General features: G+C 44.2%; 1 protein-coding gene across 1 annotated transcript in view; it reads left to right on the top strand.

The window, feature by feature from the left end:
* Positions 1-12,582, top strand: part of LOC109883316 (protein Niban 2) — a 59,391-nt gene that overhangs the window by 25,231 nt on the left and 21,578 nt on the right. The window contains exons 3-5 of the mRNA XM_020475341.2: positions 2,294-2,422; positions 4,063-4,168; positions 4,714-4,881. Coding sequence (XP_020330930.1) covers positions 2,294-2,422; positions 4,063-4,168; positions 4,714-4,881 — 403 coding nt within the window. The remainder of the gene's footprint in view (positions 1-2,293; positions 2,423-4,062; positions 4,169-4,713; positions 4,882-12,582) is intronic.

Below are 12,582 nucleotides of genomic sequence, written 5' to 3'. Positions count from 1 at the left end.
TCATAGCCGATCATTAAGAGTATCTCTACCACTCCTGCTGTCTCTAGAGAGTTGAAAACAGCAGGTCTGGGACCGGTAGCAGGTCCGGTGAACAGGTCAGGATTCCATAGCCGCAGGCAGAACAGTTGAAACTGGAGCAGCAGCACGGCCAGGTGGACTGGGGACAGCAAGGAGTCATCATGCCAGGTAGTCCTGAGGCTTGGTCTTAGGGCTGAGGTCCTCCGAGAGAATTAGAGAGAGCATACTTAAATTCACACAGAAGACCGGGGAAGTACTCCAGATATTTTTATTTTTTATTTATTTAACCTTTATTTAACCAGGTAGGCTAGTTGAGAACAAGTTCTCATTTGCCACTGCGACCTGGCCAAGATAAAGCATAGCAGTGTGAGCAGACAACAAAGAGTTACACATGGAGTAAACAATTAACAAGTCAATAACACAGTAGAAAACAAAGGGGGAGTCTATATACAATGTGTGCAAAAGGCATGAGGAGGTAGGCAAATAATTACAATTTTGCAGATTAACACTGGAGTGATGAATGATCAGATGGTCATGTACAGGTAGAGATATTGGTGTGCAAAAGAGCAGAAAAGTAAATAAATAAAAACAGTATGGGGATGAGGTAGGTGAAGAAGGGTGGGCTATTTACCAATAGACTATGTACAGCTGCAGCGATCGGTTAGCTGCTCAGATAGCTGATGTTTGAAGTTGGTGAGGGAGATAAAAGTCTCCAACTTCAGCGATTTTTGCAATTCGTTCCATATAATAAACTGACCCTAGCCCCCCGACACACAAACTACTGCAGCATAAATACTGGAGGCTGAGACAGGAGGGCTCAGGAGACACTGTGGCCCCATCCGATGATACCCCCGGACAGGGCCAAACAGGAAGGATATAACCCCACCCACTTTGCCAAAGCACAGCCCCAATACCACTAGAGGAATATCTTCAACCACCAACTTATCATCCTGAGACAAGGCCGAGTATAGCCCACAAAGATCTCCGCCACGGCACAACCCAAGGGGGGGCGCCAACCCAGACAGGAAGATCACGTCGGTGACTCAACCCACTCAAGTGACGCACCCCTCCTAGGGACAGCATAAAAGAGCACCAGTAAGCCAGTGACTCAGCCACTGTAATAGGGTTTGAGGCAGGGAATCCCAGTGGGGAGAGGGGAACCGGCCAGGCAGAGACAGCAAGGGCGGTTCGTTGCTCCAGAGCCTTTCCGTTCACCTTCACACTCCTGGGCCAGACTACACTCAATAATTTGACCCACTGAAGAGATGAGTCTTCAGTAAAGACTTTGCGTCTCTCACATGGGTAGGCAGAGCCTTCCATGAAAATGGAGCTCTATAGGAGAAAGCCCTGCCTCCAGCTGTTTGCTTAGAAATTCTAGGGACAATTAGGAGGCCTGCGTCTTGTGACCGGAGTGTACCTGTAGGTATGTACGGCCGGACCAAATCAGAAAGATCGGTAGGAGCCCATGTAATGCTTTGTAGGTTAGCAGTAAAACCTTGAAAACAGCCCTTGCCTTAACAGAAATCCAGTGTAGGGAGGCTAGCACTGGAGTAATATATATATTTTTTGTTCTAGTCAGGATTCTAGCAGCCGTATTTAGCACTAACTGAAGTTTATGTAGTGCTTTATCCGGGTAGCCGGAAAGTAGAGCATTGCAGTAGTCTAACCTAGAAATAACAAAAGCATGAATACATTTTTCTGCATCATTTTTGGACAAAGTTTCTGATTTTTGCAATGTTACGTAGATGAAAAAAAAGCTGTCCTTGAAACAGTCTTGATATGTTCGTCAAAAGAGAGATCAGGGTCCAGCGTAATGCCAAAGTCCTTCAGTTTTATTTGAGACGACTGTACAACTATCAAGATTAATAGGGTGTCATTTGGGATACAAGTTGTTTAATTGTCTGTGGTGAGTAAGTGAGGTTCTTGAGAAATGCCTGCTGTTTTCCTGAGAACAACAATACTGACTGGGTGGGCTTATGATTGGGTAAACTAAACAACACTACTCCAGTGTCTAGGCTACAGTTGAGATATCACGTATACACAGTAGTATCACACATGGCATGCAGTATAAGTATGCCTGATGTTTCTAAAGGAACGCAAAGGCTTAAAGTTTTAGGCCACTCCTTGGCTTTCTGGAGTATTACAAAATCATGGAATTTATTGTTGACGTAAAAATGTACTGCCCATGAATATGGCTCTATCCACACAGAGGTGATGTCCGTTCATGCCAGTCATCATTGGGATGTGTACTGATTCTCCTGTCTGTCCCACTCAGACCCCGCTGGAGAATAGGTCCATCTTCTCTGGAGCTCTGTTCCAGTTTCTGGAGGAGAACAAGAAATGGAGAAACCGTTTCCTCTTCGTTCCTGACTCCTACAACATGAACTACTATGACAACAAAGCGGTACGGGAGAATTTAATTCAAATGTCCCACGTTTATACACACACACAGTGTACTAGTCAAAAGGTTTGACACACCTACTGATTCCAGGGTTTTTCTTTATTTTTACTATTTTCTATATTGTAGAATAATAGAGAAGATCTCAAAACTATGAAGTAACCTATATGGAATCATTTGAGATTCTTCAACGTAGCCACCCTTTGCCTTGATGACAGCTTTGTACACTCTTGGAATTCTCTCAACCAGCTTCATGAGGTAGTCACCTGGAGTGCATTTTCATTAACAGGTGTACCATGTTAAAAGTTCATTTGTGGAATTTGTTTCCTTCTTTATGCGTTTGACACAATTAGTTGTGTTGTGACAAGATAGCCCTATTTGGTAAAAGACCAAGTCCATATTATGGTGAGAACAGCTCAAATAAGCAAAGAGAAATTACAGTCCATCATTACTTTAAGACATGAAGGTCAGTCCATATGGAACATTTCAAGAACTTTGAAAGTTTCAAGTGCAGTCGCAAAAACCATCAAGCGTTATGATGTAATTGGATCTCATGAAGACCCAGAGTTACCTCTGCTGCAGAGGATAAGTTGATTAGAGTTAACTGCACCTCAGATTGCAGCCCAAATAAATGCTTCACAGATTTCAAGTGTCAGACACATTTCAACATCAACTGTTCGAATCAGGCCTTCATGGTCGAATTGCTGCAAAGTGACTACTATTAAAGGACACCAATAAGAAGAAGAGACTTGCTTGGGCCAAGAAACACGAGCAATGGACATTAGACTGGGGAAATCTGTCCTTTGGTCCTAGTGAGTCCAGATTAGAGATTTTTGGTTCCAAACGTGTGAGACGCAGAGTAGGTGAACAGATGTTCTCAGCATGTGTGGTTCTCATCATGAAGCATAGAGGAGGAGGTGTGATGGGATGGGGATGCTTTGCTGGTGACACTGGTGACACTGTGATTCATTTCGAATTCAAGACACACTTAACCTGCATGTCTACCATAGCATTCTGCAGCAATACACCATCCCCTCTGGTTTGCGCTTTGTGGGACTATCATTTGTTTTTCAACAGGACAATGACCCAAAACACAACTCCAGGCTGTGTAAGGGCTATTTAACCGAGGATATTGATGGAGTGCTGCATCAGATGACCTCGCCTCCACAGGTCCCGACCTCAACCCAATTGAGATGGTTTGGGATGAGTTGGACCGCAGTGTGAAGGAAAGGCAGCCAACAAGTTCTCAGTATATGTGGGAACTCCTTCAAAACTGTTGGAAAAGCATTCCAGGTGACGCTGGTTGAGAGAACGCCAAGAGTGGCTACTTTGAAGAATCTCAAATATTTTTTGATTTGTTTAACACCTTTTTTGCTACTACATGATTCCATATGTGTCATTTCATAGTTTTGATGTCTTCACTATTGTTCTACAATTTAGAATGTAGTAAAAATAAACACCCTTGAATGAGTAGGTGTGTCCAAACTTTTGACTGGTTGTGTGTGTGATTGATATATATACACACACACACCTTAGCTCAGTTGCATTATGATGGTGTATTTTATGTCCGTATTAGCTAATAAACTGCTACTATATCTGCAAGTATCATTCTCTTAAGTCTACCATGTCCTTGTGTTCCTGTCCAGTCTCATGAGAGAGGGCTGCACCCCAAGGGAACCATCAACTGTGCCGGATACAAAGTGCTGACCTCGATGGATCAGTACCTGGAGCTACTCAATAATAGCCTGCCTGGTGAGAACATGTTACGGCTGAAAACCAGGGGTGGGCGTGAGGCACATGTTGCAACTGCTCACCCATTTGTCATATATAATCCATTAAATTGGAAGGCTTAATACTGTTCTGATTATGAACATCTCAATGTCATATGATGTTCTGAAGAACTTGAGGCTATAGGTGTGATCATATGTTTCTCAATTTCACAGTGTTACTTTTTATTTTACCTTTATTTAACTAGGCAAGTCAGTTAAGAACAATGACTGCCTAGGAACAGTGGGTTAACTGCCTGTTCAGGGGCAGAACGACAGATTTGTACCTTGTCAGCTCGGGGTTTGAACTTGCAACCTTCCGGTTACTGGTCCAACACTCTAACCACTAGGCTAACCTGCCGCCCCAACTACCTTAAACTACTAGTATTCAAATACCATATAAAACACAGTAAAATCTGCTTTTTGACTATACTGGGACTTTAAGTTGTTTTCAGTGTGAGTGTATGATTCCAAAACCATGCAAAAAGGGCGATGTGGACACCGACTGATAGAGGAATGCGTGTGTTTCAGATGTAAAGGCTAAAGTGGGCAACACTCCCTTCCTGAAGTGTGCCACCGAGTTCCTTCTGATCCTGTGGCACCCGTATGCCCGCCATTACTACTTCTGTGTGGTAACGGAGAAAGAGCAGAAGAAGTGGCATGCAGTTTTTCAGGACTGTGTGAGACATACCAATGATGGTGAGTAAACCCTACACAAACATTCAACAAACATTCAAACCTAGACACACTGTAGAGCCCATACAAATCCTATAATTCACATTTAATTATGTGGTAGTGGAGCATATATTAAACACAAAATTCCACAGATCTTAGGGTCATTCCACCAATTCACCTCATTTTAAGTCTGTCATAAAGAGCATCTGTTAAACTTAGAGCAACTGCCCCTAAACTCGATTTTTGAAAACAGCCCATGAGGCATTGATATGAATCATAAAGTTTTGTTCTACTGACAAAATTCACTACATAGTGTAAATAGGATCATTTTGGTCAAAAGGTCAGTCTTGACTGCATCACGACGTAAATTAAGGTTAGGTTTGTTTCAACCCTGCCCACATGCCCACAGCTGGCAGCACACAAGTAATCATCAATTCAGAATGCAGCTGCACGCAATGTGTGTGTGGTGTGTGTGTGGTGTGTGTGTGTATGTTTAAGGGTTGGATGTGTGGAGAGTGCAAATAGTCTCTAAGGTGAAGATGGTCTCAAGGGTGTAATAGTCACAAGGTGCAGGTCTGTTCAGGGAGACCGCTAAGGATATCTGTTTAACAGTCTGAAGGTGATAGAACCTGTAGCAGAGTGAACAGTCAATCGCTCGGGTGACTGGATTCCTTCATAACCTTTTGGGCCTTCCTCAAACACCGCCTGGTGTAGATGCCTTGGAGGACAGGGAGCTCGCCCCCAGTGAAGTTTTGGGACCCCTGCACCACCCTCTGTAGAGCCTTGCGGTTGAGGGTGTTGCCATACCAGGCGGTGATGCATTCTGTCAAAATGCACTCGTGGTGCAGCTGTAGAACATCTTGAGGATCTGAGGGCCACCTTCGCCTAGCTGACTCTCAACACGGGGGCCTTCGGGGGGTGTGATCAGCCCCCTCCTGTACTCCCTGATTTTCTTAAGTAGCCTGAGGTTGAATAGGCGCTGTTGCGCTGGCTTCTCTACGGTGTTGGTGTGATTGGTCCATGTCAGGTCCTCTTTGATGTGCATGCCGAAGAACTGGAAGCTTTTCACCCTCTCAGTACGCCCGTTGACATTGACGGGGCTGTAGTTAACTCGTTACCAAACTTCTGTCTGGAGTCGAATGCGTTGGATGCAGGGGTGGGGATTTGTACCCCCTTTGGTCCCTGGGGCCAGGACTGGGGACGCTGTATTGGCCAGATGTTATTTGAGCTGCTAGTGGAGAATAACTATCATTTTATTTCAGTATAGGCAGTTATGTCACTGGCTACAGTGTGCAGATAAGATTTCATTGTTATTGTGAGACCTAATTTATTTTATTCATTGTATTTTCTCTTTTGTGTATATTATTTATTTAATTTAAATGTTTTTTTTTTTTATCATTCTGCTTAAAAACATGTAAATAAATGATGAATTTGGTGGGGTGGGTGGGGGGGATAAAGGGCTGGATATGTTGTATTGATGTCAATGTCTCCATGTTCGCAAATTCAAAAACGTACAAATAAAGAGCTTCATCAATACAACATATCCAGCCCTTTATCCCCACCCACCCCACCAAGGCATCATTTATTTACATGTTTTAAGCAGAATGATTTTTTTAAAAAAATACTCGATCAAGCTCCTTGGTTTTGCTGACGTTGAGGGAGAGGCTGTTTAACAGGCTGACTTGGCAATCAGGCCCACCACCGCCATGTCGTTGGCAAACTGAATGATGGTGTTGGGAGTGGTGCGTTGTCACGGGTGTACAGGAGGGCACTGAGCACACACCCCTGGGGGGCCCCCCTGTTTTGAGTCAGCGTGGCGGAGGCGTTGTTGCCTAATCTTAGCACCTGGGGTCTGCCTGTCAGGAAGTCCAGCATCCAGTTGCAGAGGGAGGTGTTCATACCCAGGGCCTTGAGCTTAGTGACATGCCTGGAGGGGACTATGGTGTTGAAAGCTGGGCTGTATTCAACAAAAAGCATTGGCACATATGTACAGTATTCCTCTTGTCCAGGTGGGACAGGGCATTGTGCAGAGCAATGACGATTGCTTCGTCCTTAGATCTGTTGTGATGGTATGCAAACTGTACTAGGCCCAGGGTGTAAGGTAAGGTGGGGCAGATGTGGTCCTTGACCAGCCCCTCAAAGCACTTCATGATGACGGAAATTAGTGCTACAGGGTCACCTTTGTTTGCTTGGGTACAGGGAAAATGGTGAACATCTTGAAGGGATCACAGGGAAAGGTTGAATATGTCCTTAATCACTCCAGCCAGCTGGTCTGCGCAAGCCCTGAGGACACGGCCAGGGTTACCATCTGATGCGAGTGTTCGCGCGCTTGAAAGTCTTACTTACGTCTGCCACAGAGATCGAGCGCTCACAGTCCTCTTCAGCAGTGGGGTCCTCATTGGAGGACTCAGGTTGATTTCCTCGAAGTAGAGCATGAAGTGTTTAGCTCGAGGTTAAATTATAAAATGACTATAGTAAGTGCATATTAAAGGCCAAATAAGATTGTCAACCCTGTTACTTTCTCTTAAGCCATCTTGTGACAGGGGGAATGGAAGTTTGTTCTGTGCAACAGGGAGGGACTATTAAATGTAAAAAAAAATCTAGTCTGTATCTATGGGTAACAGGGCTGACGTGTTATGCTCGACCTGCTCAGTTTTCCACCACAAATATGTTTGTTTTTTTGCCAAACCAGCTCACCTGCTTTTACACTATGATTGTACTATTAGACGTTCAATGTTTCATTTGAATGTATCATTCTATTTAAAGGAATAGTTTCGCCATATTAAAACGAGAGTTCAGTTCACGAAACAAGGTTGGCCTTAAAATGAGGAACACATTTTTATTAACCTGAAATGAATCACCAACCACATGAAATCACTCACTGTAGTCAAAGAAACCAAATAATAACAGCCCTTACAATGACGGTGAAAACTCTGAGAAATGTTGGCACTTTAGCAAGCTTTAAAGTCAGAAGATATATTTATTGAGTTTTAGCAAGTCCGAGTTATAGAATTGTCTATGTGCTCTATATTAAATGGCACTTCATTTAATATAACAGGCTTTTTTTGAAATGCAATATTTGTGTACAATTTCCACTTAAAATATCAAAGGGATGCAAAAGGCACCCCTTTTTGGTTTGGTTATGTAGCTAGACTAGTTGTTGATATTCTGGAGGTTGAATCAACATAAAATATGCCTTGCAGTAATAACCTTTCAACTTCACTGTGAAGTCAATTTTCCATTTTGCAAGATGCATCACTAGTTGACATATTCATTGGTTACTCCCTAACTTTAGATGCGTTGCCCTTCCGACAGTCTAACTGTTTTTCCATTGTTTAGCTTTGTTTGCTTGTATTTCATGCCTGTGGATGAGTCTAGGCTCTGATTATCCAACCTTTTGTCTGCCCTGCACAATGCACCGAATTGTAAACAGACAAGTGCCTGTCAATGTTAAACCTGTAGTTTTACATACCCGTTCTCAAACTTAAATATAGGGAATCATGTGTGTGACAATGTTGCATGTAAGTTCAGAAATATGGTCAGAAGTCAGTGGCAGCTCACCAGGCGGTACAACAAAACGGACAGTTAAGAGTGGCAGGCAGGTACTCCCGGCATAATGTCTCTGCTGTCGTTATGGGGACCAGGTAAACAGCCGACATCACGTGCAGTCTATTCCATAGTCAAAACCTTTCCAATGCAACATCCACTGGAGTTTCTGACTCAGTCCACTTGAAGATATTACAGCTAACTAACTGTATGTTACTGTAGATGTCAATGATCGTGTGCTGTGGTTGCTAATTATACTGTAGAGAAGCGGATGCATGCCCAATGAAGTCATGACAAAACCATAGAACTATGTATAATCTATGTAGTTATACTTTAGGCTGTACCAGCATCGTCGTTGCATGGCTCTTCAGAGCCAACATGGGTGCCCTAACTGACCCAAGACACTATCACTAGGTCCCTAGAAGTTAGTTAACATAATGCACTGGACTGCAAAACCTACTAAGCTCTTTTATTTTACCCATATGTGGATAGGATCTTGCATGAGAAACATGGGAGCCATCATGAAACGGTGAGGCTGGTGAGCAGAGAACAGCTAGAAGCCACAATGCCTGGGATGAGTGGGTTCAGATGACTTCACTTCACCACCAGTCAGTGTACTTCACACTGCTACAATGTAAACTACCTCACTCATATCTCTCCCCCTGTTTGAGTTATGGCTACTCTGGTATTAGGGAGCAGCTGTGATGGGACCTGGGTTCAAGTACTATTTGAAATTGTTGAAATATTTCCTGAGTTTGCTTTAGCCTGCCAGATGGGCAGGGTTAGGGACTATTCCATTGGTCCAATGAAGCAAGGCAAGCTCAATCAAGCACAGATGAAGTATTTGTAAATGATTTCAAAGGGTAGTCAAACCTAGATCTGGCTGTGGGCGACCCTACCTGCTGCTGGAGTTCTCTCTGCGTGCACTGTACATGGACAGGTGAGCTAGCTGTCAGTGGTACAGACTAGACCAGGCAGTCAACACAACCAGAGATGGAGAACAGAAGAGAGAGAGAGGAAGGCTCCCTCTGACTCGCATGCTCTGGTACTCCTCAACACAGGACTCACAGTGCCTTTTGATAGTACTCCAGGGGGAGTTGAATGTTGTGGGAGAGGAGTAAGAGGGTTCATATGAACACCTTGGTCAAATGTGGTGCACTATAGGGAACAGAGTGCCTTTTGGGATTGACATGGGTCAGTCAAAGCACATGGATTGACTTACTAAGCACTCCCATTCCAAAATCTGTGATGGCTTAATAGAAGTTATTATGTGACTTAATTGAGTTGTTAGTAGGCATGCTAAGCACAGTCTGTGAGGGAGTATGTGAGTGGGCGGACAGTTTGTTGTGTGACCTAACAAGTCAGGGTCGACAGGCATATTAGCCCAAACTGGAGGCATGAGCTGGCAACATGTTCTTGGTTGAGGTGATGAGATAATGAAGGAGTTGACAGGCACTAGGGGCTTTCCGTAGACTCCTTTTTTAGGCAAATGGTTACATGTAACAAGCTCTAACTCGATAGAGTGAACTTGGTAAAGGAATCTGTTAGCAGGCAGCTGTCATTCTTGGGATTCTCGACCGACACAACTTTGTTACTTTCTAATCCGATTTTGTCCTCAGTGAAAGATCTCATCTGCCTGGCGGCCAGGGCTTCCACAGATGTACAGTACAGCTCTTTCTTTCTGTCATATCAAGGAGTCTAGAATCAGTGTTTCCCAACTCCGGTCCTCGAGTACCCCCAACAGCACACATTTTTGTTGTAGCCCTGGACAAAAACACCTGATTCAACTTAGTTGACAAGTAGAATCAGTTGTGCTTGGGGGCCGCAACAAAAAATATGTACAGTTGGGGGGTACTCGAGGACCGGAGTTGGGAAACACTGGTCTAGATCATGCCCCAAAATTCACATTTGTACTCACTTTAAGTACTATAAGTTTGCCTTCTCCCGAGCCAGATCAGCCCATAGAACATTAGTCCATCTCCATTTTCTGTAGCACGAGGCAAATACTCCAAGTACTATTTGATATGTCCCTGTAGCCTTGTATGACCAGAGCAAAGACACAGGCCAACCTAAAAACAACACATCATTAAGTGTATACGAAGTGTAGAAGCTCCAGCCTGAGCCTCATAAAGAAGGGGACCACAATGTTGTGATTCTGTAAAGGTCACATCATGTGCGCTTCCCAAATGGCACCCTGTTCCCTAGATAGTGCACTACTTTTGACCAGGACCTATAGTGCCCTATATAGGGAATAGTGTGCCATTTGAAACATGCGTGTCTTCATGTAGTCAAACCTTGAGTGATCAGTCAGAGCAGTGTATGAACAACTGCTCTGTAGCTCGATGTTTAGACTGCAGGCTCAATAAAGTCTGGTATGTGGCGGCAATTAATTTCCTCAGGCGGTCCGCCCTGCTTTGGCTCTACCCACTCCCACCCTCCTTCCTAGAGCAGGCTGGGGGCTAGGGGCTGAACACAGAGGGACCCTGTCTAGCAGACGGACACCCTGCTGACCATGAATGAAGACTTCACCTTCAGGGGCCATAGGATTTACTCCTCATTCATCGCTTATGTCCAGCACTAGGGCTGTGTTCCAAATGGCACCCTGTTCCCAATGTATGTAGTGCACTATATAGGGAATGTGGTGCCATTTGGGACACAACCTAGGACTCATGCAGACTGAAGTTAGCATGGTGGGGAGTGGCAGGAATAGCCAACATTGATGAGGTTGTAGAAGGGAAACGGAGGGCCGAGCACGCCCCCATTCACATCGATGGGGCTGTAGTGGAGACGGTCGAGAGCTTCAAGTTCCTCTGTGTCCACATCACTTTTTTTGTGTATTTTACTAGGTAAGTTGACTGAACACATTCTCATTTACAGCAACGACCTGGGGAATAGTTATAGGGGAGAGGAGTGTGGATGAATGAGCCAACTGGAAGCTGGGGATGATTTCTTTAGTGCCTCCTACTGGTCCTCCAACACCACTTCCTGCAGCATCCAGTGACTGACCAGGGCCAACACATCTTAGCTTCAGATGTAAGCCAGCAGTGGGATGCAGGGTGGTATGGACCTATCACTAAGGATCTATCGTGGCCCAAACACAGTCGTGAAGAGGACAGGACAACTCTTCTTCCCCCTCGGGAGTCTGAAAGGATTTGATATGCGCCCTCAGATTCTCAAAAAGTTATAAAACTGCACCATTGAGGGCATCATCACTGGCTGCATCACCGCTTGGTATGGCAACAGCTCGGCATCCGAACGCAATGCACTACAGAGGGTAGTGCGTTCGTCCCAGTACATCACTGGGGCCGAGCTCCCTGCCTCTATACCAGATGGTGTCAGAGGAAGGCCCTAAAAATTGTCAGACTACAGCCACCCAAGTCTGTCTGTTTTCTCTGCTACCGGACAGCAAGCGTTACCAATGCACCAAGTATGCAACCAACAAGACTCTGAACAGCTTCTACCCCCAAGCCATAAGACTGCTGAAAAGTTAATTAAACAGCTACCCAAACGTTCTGCTTTTTACCGCCGACCTACATGTACATAGTACTTGAATTACCTAACCAAACCTACATATACTGTACATATTACCTCATTCACCCCAACAACCTTGTACCGGTATTCCTCGTGAATTGCATCTTTATTGTTATTCTGTTTCTATTTTCTTTATCTATTTGTTAATTTTCTTACTTTTTAACTGCATTGTTGGGAAAGGGCTCGAAAGAAAGCATTTCACGGTAAAGTCTACAGCTGTTGTATTCGACGCATGTGACAAATACGATTTGATTTGTATCGGTCAGTGGTTTCTATTGACCTCTGTCTACATTGACAGTTGTGATCATGTTACTTTGTCCAACTCGAGAATATGATACTACTTTATGGAAAACCACACTGTAGGACTGTATATGATCTGGAAAACGTTGCAATGCCTGGAAAAGCAGCTATGATCACCATGTCCGAAAAGCATTATGATATAGGGATTTTTAAGTTGATAAAAATCTCCATAGTCAGCTCTGAAGCTGGACCCTCTGACAACAAAGCAGACTATTAAACATTTTTAAAAACTCACACAACACTACTCACTATAAGGAGGTGTTGCTGAACCACAACCAGCCTCAAACTGACCAGGCCATTCTTTCTCTACAGATGCTGATCAATTTATATACAGTACTGGAATTTCAG

The sequence above is a fragment of the Oncorhynchus kisutch genome, linkage group LG3 (genome assembly GCF_002021735.2).
Source record: "Oncorhynchus kisutch isolate 150728-3 linkage group LG3, Okis_V2, whole genome shotgun sequence".
NCBI lineage: Eukaryota > Metazoa > Chordata > Actinopteri > Salmoniformes > Salmonidae > Oncorhynchus > Oncorhynchus kisutch.
Note: the sequence above shows the minus strand (reverse complement) of the source record. Positions and strands in the feature narration are given on the sequence as shown.